The sequence below is a fragment of the Fusarium proliferatum genome (genome assembly GCF_900067095.1).
Source record: "Fusarium proliferatum ET1 genome assembly, contig: FPRO_scaffold007, whole genome shotgun sequence".
Lineage (NCBI taxonomy): Eukaryota > Fungi > Ascomycota > Sordariomycetes > Hypocreales > Nectriaceae > Fusarium > Fusarium proliferatum.
In genome coordinates this window covers 259,407-273,820 of record NW_022194796.1, presented here as the reverse complement: position 1 = coordinate 273,820, position 14,414 = coordinate 259,407, and the positions used below count along the sequence as shown (strand labels likewise).

Below are 14,414 nucleotides of genomic sequence, written 5' to 3'. Positions count from 1 at the left end.
GTTCAAGTCTTGTCGCGTGTGCGCGTTTGTTACATGAAGTCAATTTTTTCCCTGCCACATGCCCACTCTTGTCATCCGATTCAGCTTTTCCATGGCATGGAACTTCCCTGTGGAACACTGGGGACCGTTTGTATAATGAGATGAGTCGAAGCAAGCGAACTTTCGTTCCTTTGACAGGGACGGAGAGTAATGGCCTGGACGACAAGAAGTTGAGTTCCAGAAAAGCGGGCGATTTTCATTGTGTTTCATCAGAGTATCGATTCGTCTTTCATTTGTTTCAAGAGGGTCAGCACCGTAATCAGGCGGGAGGAAAGCCGTTCGCCTACAAGTCCCGGTCGTTAACGCATGGCACATATATGCTTGATCGCTCGATATCGAGATTGAAACAATATACCTTGTTCATATCTACCTGATCTAATGCAGTTATATTCGTATGCTTAAAATCAACTTGTGTCCGCGACATAACCGAACATGACCCGCTCTCTGCACCAAAAATGCAATCATAGACAGGAAATGGATATGATATTTCGCACATCATATATGAGTAGATAGTTTGAAAATCGTATGTTATATTGCTCAGGGGTTCATTATCAAGTCATGCAATTGAGTAGTGAACGTGAACCAATGGAGTGTCACGTATGATGTATCCCTTGGGGAAGTCCACAGCCGACCTCCATAGCCTCGAAGACGAAATTACCAGGAGAATATACATATGCCCTCGGTCGTTTCATTCAGACTGCTTTCAAATAGCTCCCGATCCAATCAATACCACAGTAGCTCCCTCAACATGACTCTTGTCAAGAGAGGACAGGTTCAATCTCGAAGTGGGAAGCCATGATACCAACCACTTGATGCATTACCATCACGAAAACGACGACTTCATGGCTGCAACTACCAAAATAACAAGCAAAAAAACATACAACAGCAGGTATTCGCTGGTCGTCACCGACCCAACTACTAATCCGCCCCTTGCAGGCTTGACTATGGGAGAGCGGACGGGATCCCGTATTCTATTGCAGGTATGGTCGTATGTGCTAGCAGGGCGTCCTGGTTCAGTTCATGAACACAGAAGATTCATCTCCTTCCAGAGACTGGCAATATATATATGGGGGTTACGAAAGAGCCTGTTGTATTATAACAACAGCTCCATTCTATAACGGCAGGTCGGTCTTTGAGATTGCTGTGCATACCTGCCTGCAAAGGTGACAAGATACATTGTCGAAACCTAACCACTTGTCAAACAACTGAGAGATGTGTCATTTCACCGGTATTCCCGCTCTCAGATATGCCCCAATCACACGCTACTGTCCACACCTGCCCATCCAACATAATATCCCATACGGGCTGTCCCACATCAACAACACTCCCAAGGATCACCGGCATCCTCTGGCCAAGGCCTGTCAACCTACCTTCGCCTGCAAGCAGGTATCTACCCTCTTCAGATGCACCGGTCCGCGCTTTGACTAGGTACATTCGCCGACCTGGTCGAATTTCCTCGATAATCACTTTCTTGGTCACAGTTGTCGCTGGTGCTGCACCTTCCCAGCCCTTGACTTCAGAGAGCCAGCCTTGGAGGTCAGCTGCTAGGCCACCAGCCATGTATTTGGCCCCTCGGCGTTGGGGCGAGAATGCTGTGGGTAGGCCATCTACTGCGGGATCGAGGTCAACAGGCTTGAAGCGCGGTGGCGCGTGAAAGGTTGGTTGCTGAAGCGGTTTTGACTCATTGTTGAGATTGATTGCATCCTGGATACTCTGTGTAGACTCTCCTGATGGAGTAAGGCCACTTTTGTAAGCCTCTTCTGGGGATTCGTTGTCTGGGTTGCGTTGCTCTTCTGGTGTGCTACATTCTCGCCGAGGTGAACTCGATACCCTTCGCCGTTTCGGTTCCCGCTCTTCCAATGATGGAGAATCGTAATGCGAAGGTGTGGAGTTAGACATCTCAAGGTCCAGAGAGTCTTGAAGAACATCATCTGGTTCGTTATCTGAGATGACTATGTTGCCACCTTGTGACGCAGTGGCATCATCAGACTCAATTTCGATGGAGTCATGAATTGAGTCGTGCTTTCTAAGCTGAACTTGGTGTTCGTCACTCTCTAGAAGGGTTTCTTGTGAATTGTCTCCTACTTCTTCAACGTCTTCAATATCTATGCCGGTTCTTGCCTGTGTCGGTCTCGGAGCAGAAGAGGGGGCAAATCGAGGAGTTGACTGGAAACGCGGCAAAGTCGCAGGATTTTGCGATGACTGCGTGCCCCGTTTTGGCAAAAGAAACCTTTTGGGCGTAGGTGTCTGGTTTTATTAGGTCAAAACGTAATCTCTGCATTGATGAAATCTTACACTTGGAGGGGGGCTCATGGTATAAGGTAAATGCACATGACCAGTATACAACACAACACACTTGCCATGGAGATATTGCTTACTTAGACTACCTTGTCGTCTCAAGTCAATATAAGCCCTTAACCACACAGAATCAATAATGACTTTTACTGTCTCAATGGTGAAATGCTGTGAAATATCGCTGGGGATGAAGATGTGACGTTCATGACTAGAGGCAACGGTAAAAGCTCGGGCCAAGGACTGCGGCATCAAACATTCTGATGAACGAACTCCAACACTGAATAGGTACCCAAGTGCCTTAGGTCAAGGTAAGGTAAGGTAGTTCTTAATTCTTGACGGGGAATGACGAGGACGGGCACAGCAAGGCACGTTACAGCATCACAAGCAATGACACGATTCCTGGCGGGCTAGTTCTTGGTCCGTCTTGCAGCTTAATTACCTCTACTAAAAGAACACTGAATTCACCCGCTGGAACTGACGTACTTTGATATTTTGTTTGATACATGTCAAAATTAGGCACTCCAAACTCCTGACACCCAAATGCGCATTTATCGCCCCCCCTATATCTAATACATGACACAACAGGGTCCTTTAGAGTAATCGCATACATGCGGCACTAACCACCATTAAAACGGCACAGCAGATCCAAGGACGAGATGCAATGATATCTAGTGATATAGCATGTTTGATTTTTAGCCTGCCTATGAAACAAGCACTTGCTAAAGGCGATAGTAAAAGCTTAACCGTAAGCTAACTCAAAGGTAGTTTCATGATTATCACTGGTTGGCTCCGTATTCTTGACTTGGTGAAGCATGATTGGGGGTAAGCATGGCCGTCCGTGCTTCTCTTCCCACTGCGAGCCACCGATACCTGTATCATGCCAGCCCATCCAATTGTTGTACAGCCTGTTGGGAGGTATTGCCCGGTAGTACCAAGTGGAACCAATATATCTTCGCTCTCGTCCCCAGCCCATAGGGCTTCCGCGGCCGCCACATTCTCCATTCTCGCCAGGGTTGAACCACTTGTTGAGAAATTTGCCCTTCCAGTCACGGTCCATGAAAACCGGATGAGGAGCATAGACTGCCTTGAGGCCGTGTAGGAGAGCGACTGTTTGTGGTGTCATCTCGGAAGCGACATGGTTGCCACGAAGATTCTCAACGTGCATGATGTTTAGTAGCTTCTTCGACACTCGAGACTGAGTGACGATTGTGGTTCGCCTGGGAATATCTTGCGACTTGTGAGTTGAGTCATTGTAGCCCCAAACTTGATTAGCAATAACCCAGTTGCTGTTGATGGGGTTGAACATGGGAGAGACAGTGACAACATCAGCCTCTTCACCAACCCCCCATTCGTAGTTGTCCTGGCTGGGACTCGAAACAGGAGGCTTGGGCCCAATGGGGTTGATAAAAGGAAATTCAGGGGCCCCCCAAATAGTATTGTCGCCGTACCGTTTCTCAATGTCCTGGCGAAACTCGTCGTCATAACCTCCGTGGAATGTCGGGATATACCATCGCTCGTTTCTCTCCCACATACCTTTTCGAGGCTGCTTCTTGGCGAATTCTCCAAGCTTATCTAAGAGGTGGTAGTGATGACCAGTGAACCGGAAATCCATCTCCCAGTTCCAGACAAAATCGAACTGCGGGTAGTCCTGGCTAAATTTCTGGACAGAAAGCCACTGTGCAGTATGGACGTTCTTCGATTCGGGATCGGTCAATTTTGGATAGAGCTTCCAAACAATGTCATCGTTCCAGAGAATTGTCATACTGCGGAACTCAGGAGGAACGCTCTGCGAGAGGACAGTCTGGTAGACATCGTCGTCCTCAAAGATGCGGAGGTTGGTATCCTTGACTTGCACAAGCAGAAAGACCTCGTACTGGCCGCCTGTCTTGAGAGACAGTTCAGATATTAGTGAACGAATATTCTGTTTGTCGTTTTCTGTATAGTCCTTGCCAGTGTAAGATCGAAGAAGGATAGCAGTTCGAGGCTCTGAAAAATAGCCGGTTGTTGGGTTCCTGGGGCTTCTTGGGTGTTTCTGTGGACTTGCGACCTGGCTGATAGCTTCAGGGTTGGTCAAGGCAGGCTGGATGCCTGGGTTCGTCGAGACTGGGGTACTCTTGGGTTCTGGCTCCAGAGGAGCTTCTCGCTTTGCCATTCGTGCTGGAGCAGGCTCTTGGACTTGTTGAGGCTCCTCCGGTAATTGTGGGCCAATGACCGTTTCAGGATACATGTTAAGGTATTCGTTGACACGCTCTCGGTTCATATCAAACCGCTGGGCATTTTTGTGGAGGCACATTCGTTGGAGGTCCCCCCAGTTGACGTTATCGAAGTTGAGTGGCTGCGGTTCGCCGCCAACCTTTTTGAACTGGCGATGCAGCCCATAGGGGCCAAGTCGAGTCTCCCGCTCCCAGCAGAGGTTAGGATCCATATTCAAAGCATCGTAGCTACCAAATCGAGGCAGAGGCCATTCACGAGGCCGACCTTTGAATACAAGCAGATCCTCGACGGGTTCCCCAGTTGCGCCTTTGCAAGGAAAGTACTGGGCGTACCCGGCGTCTTTCCATGCGGCACTGTTGTACTTGGGGTAAGGGTCATAGCGAACTGGCTTTTCAGAGCTGTATTCCACGTCGGCATCTGGGTCAAACTTGAGATCAACGCTAAATTCTTCGGGCCGAGCCTCTTGGTTCTCCAAATTCGCCAAGGTCTTTCCATAGATGAGATTCGAGTGGGGGAAGCTGGGAACATGTTAGTCCATGTATGGATTTTGTATGTCAGCAATACTTACTTCGAAGTGACAGAATAAGCGTGTCTCCATTCTTTTCTCATATCCTTCTCATGTTGGAGCTTGCCCAGATCTCCAAAGCCTCGTTCCTTTCCATCAGTCTCAAATCCAGGCTCGATATCATTGGGGTCCTCGCCATCGGTGGGATCGTGCCAGTCCTTGAGGTCCTGAGCCGTGAGTTCCCAGAGTTCTCGATGAATGGCGCCGTACTGATCTTCGGTATCAGGCTCTCCATTTCCAGTAACGGGTGGTGGCGGCGAAGCTGGGACGTTTGAGTTGGAAGGGACCACCTGGATACTGGTGCTGGGCGCAAACAGGAGGTAGTAGGCAGCAAGCATAGCAAAGACAATTATTATCATAGATCTCGGCCGTAGCTTGGCGCCGAACAAGCGGCGGCTTTGCGGGTGCCATTTCTTCATGATGGTGGTAGATCTTGAAGTTGGCTGGTCCAAGGAGCGAACAATTAGTTCGTTCTACTGGTGGAAGAGAATCGAACTTGGTGTCGAAATTGAGGACGAAGAAGGTCGGACAAGATCAGAGGTACATAGCTCAATAAGCTGAGGCGCTGAGACGAGTGTATTCGGTCGGGTCGATGCAAGGGATACAATTCATTAGGAGTAGGTAGTGTCGTCTACTAGTCGTTTGAATATCTGATCGCTCGGTCGCAAAGAAGTCCCCTTGAGGCCGATTGAAGGAGTGACGCGGCTTCTTTCAAAGATAGCCAAGGAAATTGAGAGGTTGAGAAGTGCAAACACGTGTAAATAATGCACAGATAGAAAAGAAAGCCAGGCGCTGCGTTTAGGAGAATGTTGCGTATGATAGAACGGAAGAAAGGGAGAGCACGAGACCTAAGGGAGAGTTCATGGAATGGGTGTGGATGAAGAGGCGTTGGATTGGATTGGGCTAACGATAGCCCGTGTACTGTAACTGGACTAAGGTTTCGGTTTAGGGGTTGAGCGTAGCATGAAAGTGGCGTAATGTTGGTGTACCTAAGCGCTACGGTAGCACATCCGTACCTATAAGGTAATATTGTCAACCATTATATGGAAGTTCTCAGATTGGCAATACTAGCAGATTAACTTAGATAGAAGCGAATTCAAGACATTCAATATTTAAGGGAGCAAGAAGGTTTTGTCTGGTATTTTTTATTATTCATTTACTATAAGACTCATCCCCCTGATTGAACTTCTTGAATCCCTGGCAGTCAATCTTCATTTACATGTGGCTTCGCCTATCATTGCTTGTCCAACCCTTACAGCCTTGAGGTTCTTATCTTTTAGTATGGATGTCTATTGGAGCTGGGCCGGATACTCCTTACTGCGACTACATAATTAAGATTCTGTCGACCTCGATAGCCTTTGATGTAATGAATCTGTTTGTCTGGACTTTTTTCGGGTTTGATATCCTCATGTTATAAACTCATCATGCGGATGTAGCAAATGGCTCAATCATACAATTACTAAAATGGCCATCCTGTTCCGTCTCAAATACTAGTTGCAGGAAATTGTTGTATCAGACATAAAAGTTGAGGCCCTTGCATCTACTTTGCCTGTGCCATGGGCTGCTTGTCCTTGCCCACCTATGGTTCGTCCCGGTAGAAGCTTCGTTGAAAAGGTTATAAATATTAAGCCTGAACAACGCTCGGCTCCAAACTCCGGGCCGAGTATGGCAGTATACAGTTTGGCCAACATTGTGACATGCTCTTGAACAGAACTAGTCTAAAGCTGTAGCAAGAAGCAAGACTTGAAATACGTGATATCTTGCGTCCCTTACCCCGGCCACCAAGTCCGGGAGTGTACACATGGTAGTGGGTGCTGCCAATGATTCCTGGCTCGTTTTGTGGCCTGGTGGGATATTGTCTAACTATAGACAGCTGCCACACAAGAGGCTTTTGTCGATTCGACATTGTTCGGCTCTAAATCTTGTAATTTGAGCCCATGAAACACAAAAAGGCGCCTTCTGAGGACACAAATGTGATGTGGTGACCCATCAAACAGATCTACTCAAGGACCATATGCCACCAGACTCTACGTCCAATATTTGCGATGATGAACTTGAAAATGTGCTTCAATTATGAGTGAACTCCTATCGAGAAACACTATAATGCTACGATGCTGAAGCCTGTAATGCTCCATCTCCACCAACACCCCATCAATACTCCAGACTTTTCCCTGAATGGCACCAAGAACAGGAGGCATAATCCCACCAATGCTGACGTCGTTGTTTTCAAGAAATGGGGGAAAGCTGTATGATGTTGTACAGAGTGCAGGGTGTTCTAAAACAAGGGGGTATAATAACAATAAAAAAAAGTGCTAGCCAACTCCCGGCACCAATGAAATCAGAGCATGTTGCGTTCTGTTCACACAAGTGATATTACAAATAAAGTAATGGTCCATGTATCATCGCTCAGGGTCGAGTTTCAATCAGGTCGTTACATCATGCCAAGTCGCGTGTTGCGCTTGTTCATTCGCGGTCGAGGACCAGAAGGTCCAGGAAGACCGGGTGCAAGCCGGTTCCCGGGGGGCGGCATGCCATATGGAGGTCGTGGAAGCCCCATACCTGGTGCTGGGCCCATGCCTGGTCCCATCCGCTGGGCTGGATGGCCCGGAAGACCCATCATTGGAGGTCGTGAGCCGGACGGTGATCGCCCTGGAGGCGCCTTCATAGGAGGGTAAGGCTGTTGCACTCGGCGCCAGGCATCTCTTTCGCAGTATGATTTGCCGTCAACCTCAAAGTAACCATCAGAAAGAGATCGGCCACAGTCGAGACATCGAAAACATCCGATATGATATTTAATGGAAAATTCATCTTCCAGGTATTGCCCTTCAATCCCCTTCTCACAGCTTCCACAGAGACTGCCATTGAGTTTGTGATAATGGTGCTCGCAATATGGTTTGTCGTTGAGAACATAGAACTCAGCTGATGTGAATGGCTCGGAGCATGTTGTGCAGACGAAGCAAGCCTTGTGGTACTTGCCAGTCAATCTTCCATCTGCAGATGAGATGCTTTTGCCTGTGATAGTTAGGCCGCACGCTTTGCAATTTCCGCGAGATCGCACGGGATCCTGGGATCCCTTTCGAACGGGAGGCGCAGTGGGTGGAGGAAGTGTATGTGCACGCATTAATTCTGGGGCCTTGTCGTAATGAATGTGATCCTGAGGCGAAGTTGCGTAAAGCGGTCTCGGTTGTGAATCGCTTCGCTGAAGTGGCATTTCGATTCGGCGTTCATCTTTAGTGGCAGAGCTGGGTCGTTCACCTCTGGGGGATAGTTCGAGAGGCGATTCTGCAAGAGGCGATCTTGTACGTGAAGGGGCCCGCAAAGGGGTTCCAGCTTGAAGGTCCTTGGTCCCCAAAGCCTCCATTGAGCTCTCGAGGTCCTCCATCAGGCCATCCATAGCCGAGAGATCGGAGGGGTCACGTCGGGGAAGAGATTTTGACTGACTAGTTTGAGAACTGCCGTGGCTCTGGTGGCTGAAAGTGGAAAATCCAGAGGACGTCGAGTCTGACGGTGTGTGATAGGGGTTATTCACACCGAATTCGGCAGCGAGATCGACGGACCCTGAATATTTGCTAGATTTTGACGGATGCAGGAGACTCTTGCGCGGCGGCGGGGCTCGCGAAGTATCAGGCCCCATGGATGGCTTGGATGCATGACCAAGGCCACCAGCTGCCTTGCGCTCAGGCTTCGTACCTGGTGCAGAAGGAGTTCGTAATGGAGGTTCGGATCGAACACCCAGCTTGGGAAATGTGTCGGAGCGATTCATCATTCCCAAAGGCTGAGGCTGAAGTCTTGCTTCAGCTGTCGAAGGACGACCAAACCCTTCGTAATCATCTCTCGTCGGTCTTTGAGGGGGGGCGGACGGACTGCTGCTGCTGTTATCTGTGGGGGACGCAGATCTGCGAGAATTAAAATAATCCTTTGGCGATGCACTCAGGAAGTCATCTGACTTGTCGCCGCCTTCGGTTATTTCTTTGGGAAAAGACGGTGACAGCGCTGAGGGACTGCGAATAGTATCAAATGGTCCTGGGGCGATCGTATCCATTCTCTTGAACAAGGTCATGTTAACTCCTCCGTTGGGGCTGATAGAACGAGGCTGGAAGTCCGGCCCATGCTTCTTCTCGCCAAAGCCTCCATAAGCCCCAGGACGATCAACGGGGCGCGGCGATGGTAGAATCAAATCATCCTCATGTGGTGTTGAGACGTCATCAAAGAAGCACTCCATTTCGTTAATTGGCGATGTGCTGCGCGGCTCACTATTTGGTGTCAGTTGTCCCTGGCGCAGAAACGGATGGTCTACCGTGTTGTTAGCTGGCTTTATGTGCGTTAGACAATAGCAACTTACTGGCGGCATTGACATCTAATGATGAAGGTATGCGCCCTGATTTCTCAGGAGACGCTGGACTATATGGTGTGTACGCCTCATATCGTTCTGGGGGAGGGGAAACTTCAGGACGATTAGTTCGTTTCACTGGATCAAAGTAACACTCATGATATTTTCTTACGTTCGGACGCTGGTGGTGCACAAACATGGTCCCCCATCATAGAAATTTCCACCTCCCGATTACACGACGAGCATTTGATAGTCGGGAGGAACATGGATTCTCGTGGGATCGCCATGATGGCGGTGTGAGCTGATGTGCTGCTTGGGGCGGGCGGAGTCGAGCTTATTATGTGCCGCCTTTAAATGTAATTGAGTCGTCGCCGTGGTTTCTCTTGAAATGCCTGAAAGCGCCTTCGACAAAATGACGTATAAGAGATAATCGTGTGCCTTGTCGCGGTGGTTTCACTGGTGGTGTTCTATATGAGACCTTTCACATTCGTACCCCAGGCCCGTTCTGCGACCGGTGTCCCTGGGGTTGGTGAAGTAGATTGAGGATGCCAAATATCGGTGCGATTGCACTTGTGAATCGCATAAAGGCTGTCGTAGTGTCCAAAGAGGGCTTTTCCTTCTTTCCTAGTGGCGAAGTTGGAGAACGATAATCGCAATGTTATTATCTCGTCTGGCTGAGTTGAGTAAAAGGTAAATTGGTGTCGAAGTATTTGCCAAAGATGCGAGAGAATTGGAGATGATGAGCCACTTCTCGGTTGATGGTGTAATGAAAAGCCAAAGTCAAAGGAGTAGATTGAGATTAGATGGCAGTGGAAGAGAACCAAATTCAAGAATCGAAACACGACACTAAAACACCTGTGACGTGAAAGGATAGAAAGAGGATCAGCTGTCGACTTTCAAGAAAGGGACGATGCATATGGTGTCTCGAATGTGGAGGGAGAGTGGGCGGGTTGATGCTAAAGGAGACCCTTGACCAAACTAAAGGCCTGAGATACAGGCTTATCCTGGAGCCCGACCCTGGTTGGTGTTGGTGTTGGTGCTGGTGCTGGTGCCCTTGTTCATTAACAAGTCAATAAGTTACGCTCGCCGAGACACCCTGTCTCCTGTCCTTTTAGCCCCCCTGGTTGGTGAAGGACGGTTCGCAAACTGTCGGGTTTGCGGTGTGTGCGGTGTGGAATTTGCAACACGGGCACTACGGAGCTTTGTGTTTTGTGCGCTGAAGGCAACAAGAGCGACGACCTTTTTTTACTTTGTTCTAGAGAAGCGTTCACTTCTATTAGTAGGTTGCTTGTGGATTGTTGTCGAAGTGGCCCAGCACCCTGGATATCTAGGTACCTAAGGTACGGACGGATGCTCCGTTACTGCTTTAACTTAAACAGACTTTCTTCTCGTATTGTCTTGACTAGATCGTTGGAGACTCGATTGACTCCAGAAACACGGTAGACGACATTCCAGTAAACTTTCCGGAACTAATAAATGCTTCCTTGGAGCTTCTGGGCCCAAGACAGCATCCGCCCTACCCCCAAGAGGGGTCAAAAGGGCGATGAGACATGAGAATTCAATCATCGATTTGGAGGGAGCACAGAAAGACCGACAGGAACACCAATGAAGTCCAAATCCATAGAACCCCCAGAAAAGGGTTTGCTGTCTCGCTTCCAATGTTAATCAATCAATGTTGCATGCCTCTTTATGAAAATGGGGAAACAAGGGCAACAAGTCTTTGTTCGGTTAGGATCATCCGCCGCTTGTTTGCATGCATGAGATGAGTCTGGAGAATGATAATCTAAAGCGGAAGAGTCCCTCTTGTAGATGTTAGCCCGCAATTGGCTCCTTGATATCAACAATGATTGCATCCATCTTATTCCTTCGTTTGCGTCACGTCAGTCTCCTGCATGCGTCAAGCTCAGTGGCCAGCAGTCTGGTGCCCTAATAAACTCATCGAAATGAACAACGCAGCAATCGAAAGCGAAGAACCAAAGAAGCAAGCCAGACTGAGCCCGGCCTCAGCCGAATCAGTCATGGGATGAACGCCACAGGAAGTTCTCTGTAACCTAGTCATTGATGCCAATATCCACTGTTGCCCATGGATAAGGTCCAGAAGATCCACTGAAAACCGTCGACAACTCGGGTACCTTGCAGGCAGCTCTGTCCAATGAAGGGGCTTGTCTTACAAACTAGTCTTGTTTTGGACAGACGTCCACCGAAAGGGGATCTGCCTCATTTAATGTTTCTTTTATTACTCGCGGTGTGGTGTGTCAGAGCTCCGCCTGTCGCTATCGTGAATCCAACTCTGGTAATATGACCACTGCTACGTAATTATCCGCCTCTGCAAATCAATGTGTTCTCTGACGGCATTGCTACTGCATGGCCACCTCACCAAGTTTTCTACAGTAAGTAAACCTGGTTTAGCTATCATGTAGAGTTCGTGTGTAGTTTAACATAACTGGATCATTGGATAGAATTAATACGGCCATATGATAATTGCCTACTCTATTGGCTCGTTTAATGTGACTGGAGGGTTGACCTATATAATTACCTGCACTCATTCGGTGGGTAAGTCGTGGGTGAATACGGAGTAGTGGCTGATCTTCACACCATACACCAAATGCAGCAGGTTATATCTCGTGTTTAATAAATGACAATGTTGATGCAGACCATGGTTCAATGCGAGTGTACCCGTTTGCTTTGCAAGCCCGTCTTGACTACCTACGTACATACTTCGGACAGGATCTACTAAGGTATACAACTCTTCTTATGACTTTTGCAGAAGAGGAAGCGATGATCCACTGTCTCAGGTTTCTGATCGGGAGATCAAGAACCCGCTACGACATTAATAGACCATGACCACGGACTGTAATCAATCCGACAGCCATGCACTGGCCTGATTTTCAATAGATCGCTAGCTGGGGCGCCACAATTTGAAACTTTCAGTGTCGTTAGACTAAAAGAATTGCAAACTTGCCGCCACGACCGTTGACGGATATTGGCCCTCGATTAACAGAGCTGCCCCTGTGATGGAGGAGGGTTGGCGATTTTCTAATACATCATAGACGCCTCGTTATGATGAATGCTTCACCATCATCTTATCAAAGGCGTGGGGGGCGGGGTTGTTACCCAGTAACATGAATGCCTCTCGGTCAATTGATTTCATCAACTAATATAGGCTTCGTAAATGGTGACACTGTCAAATTTTCATTCAGTCTGTCAGAGACCTTCAAAAGTAATCAAAAGTAATGCGCCAAGTCAACACGAGCCTCTGAAGTCACCTTACCAGTTCCTTATCAAACATTTAATGGCTTCAGGTTCAGGATACTTTAGCTTGGACTAGCTAGTCATGAGCTTGAGAAGTTACCCCTGGCCCGTCTGCCTATAAGGTTGGCTTTGGCACGTCATTCAGGGCTCTCCAAGGGCAATCATTTGATATTATGACATGGCTGAGACCGGAGTAGTCTTGAGGTGTGATCGTCGATCGGCTATCGTGACCAGTCTCGGGCTCGGGCACATGGGTCTGTTAAAGCAGAAATGTGTCAACCAGTCATCAACTATAGCAACGATTTCTGGCCCTGGATTTGAATCAAGTCTGCAAATGGTGTGGCATATGGCCAACACATAGACGAAAACTTGGCTTGTATCATTCATTTCGAAATCACGGCCGAGATGACAGCCTGGGGACGGAGAAAGCTATACCTCTTTCGAGTTCCGGACATGGGAAGCCAGAATTAGGAATGGGCTATAGTCAGTGGGTAGCTACTATGGCCATGAGACCCAACGTTGAAGAGGTCTGGCTGTCTGTTCTCGAAATGGTGGGAGTATATGACTCCCCCTCTTTCTTCACGTCTTCTCCTGATGCTCCCACAATGCGATTTGACCCGGATGTACCAGCTTCTCCCGCATTAGACGGTGAGGGACAACATTGTAGAGGCCAGGGTCTTCTGGCGATCTCAACACCATACAGAAGCCATGTGGGTATTCGGCTCGGCATTGCATCTTTCTGCTGCACTTCCTCGTTACACATGTGAATGGAGCTACTTCCCAGCCAGCCAATGTAAAGAACAAGTGCCTTGAGATATACAATTTAAGAATATTGCGGCCGTTCCGAGAGAGCTATGCCATGCCATGATAATATCCGGTGCCTTCATCCTCTAGTCGCTGGAGGCTCCGGGGCATCGTGGCGCTGGGCTAACGTGGGTTGATCGAGGTTGATCAACCACAGGCAGCGGCGAGAGATAACGAGTGACAGTACAGATGATCTCGCCAGTTGGTCAAGATTGTAAGCCAATTGTTTCAAAGGCTTTGGATACCTACTTACATACCTACCTAGTCAATGCAAGTCCACGTGGTGATAAGAATGCACGCGACGTGCTACTAGCAATCGGAATCATCATCCAAAAATCCCTCTGTCTCCTGCTAATATTTACCCTAGAGATGGTATTTGATTAATCAGAGTCGATTTCGAACGCGGCGTGCTAAATAGGTCTCACCATCCGTGGAACAGACGTCAACAGTATTGTGGTTGGAGAGTTCTGAAATCTTTATCGATTCCAGTAATATCTAGCAACGCTCATCGCGACACCAAAGATACCTTAGTCGTTGATAGTCACAACAACAAGTCATCGACGGCTAATAAAGCCTGTAATACAGAAGACCTTTTACCCGTTCAAGCTTGACCCAGTGCTCTAGACTTGCTGGCGAATAACCCAACAACAACACTCCGTAGGACAGACCTGTATGATTACCGAAGGTTCTGGGTAGAGCCAATCAAGTTGGACGATGTCGATAATATCGGATGAGACAATTTATTATGCTTAGAGACAGGCCCACCGCTTTTGTCCCGCACTGGTTAAGAAAGGTCAAGTCAGGTTGTCGTTGTCGAATGCTGAGAGAGATGCACAACGTCAGGGGCTCGAGCCAATGGTTCGGGCGGGAGAGGAAGGGTTACAAGGCAGGGTTAAACTGCATGAGCATGGGCAG

The 14,414-nt window shown here is 48.4% G+C and overlaps 4 protein-coding genes and 1 non-coding gene across 5 annotated transcripts; 1 reads left to right on the top strand and 4 right to left on the bottom strand.

The window, feature by feature from the left end:
* Positions 1–913: 913 nt before the first annotated feature.
* rrna51 lies at positions 914–1,029 on the bottom strand. Its single transcript, XR_004093515.1, has one exon. It is a non-coding gene; the product is annotated as a ribosomal RNA (ribosomal RNA).
* Positions 1,030–1,294: 265 nt separating this feature from the next.
* Positions 1,295–2,352, bottom strand: FPRO_08099 (uncharacterized protein; the record flags this gene model as incomplete). The annotated part of the gene is made up of 3 exons (XM_031233773.1): positions 1,295–1,344; positions 1,410–2,286; positions 2,335–2,352. The coding sequence occupies 3 exons, from the start codon at positions 2,350–2,352 to the stop codon at positions 1,295–1,297; spliced, it is 945 nt and encodes a 314-aa protein (XP_031083576.1).
* A 721-nt stretch (positions 2,353–3,073) lies between these two features.
* On the bottom strand, positions 3,074–5,532 carry FPRO_08100 (uncharacterized protein; the record flags this gene model as incomplete). Its single annotated transcript, XM_031233771.1, has 2 exons — positions 3,074–5,066; positions 5,117–5,532. 2 exons carry the CDS (start codon positions 5,530–5,532, stop codon positions 3,074–3,076), a joined length of 2,409 nt encoding a protein of 802 aa, XP_031083575.1.
* A 2,012-nt stretch (positions 5,533–7,544) lies between these two features.
* FPRO_08101 (uncharacterized protein) lies at positions 7,545–9,730 on the bottom strand (the record flags this gene model as incomplete). Its single annotated transcript, XM_031233770.1, has 3 exons — positions 7,545–9,406; positions 9,456–9,557; positions 9,616–9,730. 3 exons carry the CDS (start codon positions 9,728–9,730, stop codon positions 7,545–7,547), a joined length of 2,079 nt encoding a protein of 692 aa, XP_031083574.1.
* A 3,465-nt stretch (positions 9,731–13,195) lies between these two features.
* On the top strand, positions 13,196–13,508 carry FPRO_08102 (uncharacterized protein; the record flags this gene model as incomplete). The annotated part of the gene is made up of 2 exons (XM_031233769.1): positions 13,196–13,343; positions 13,399–13,508. 2 exons carry the CDS (start codon positions 13,196–13,198, stop codon positions 13,506–13,508), a joined length of 258 nt encoding a protein of 85 aa, XP_031083573.1.
* Positions 13,509–14,414: the final 906 nt, after the last annotated feature.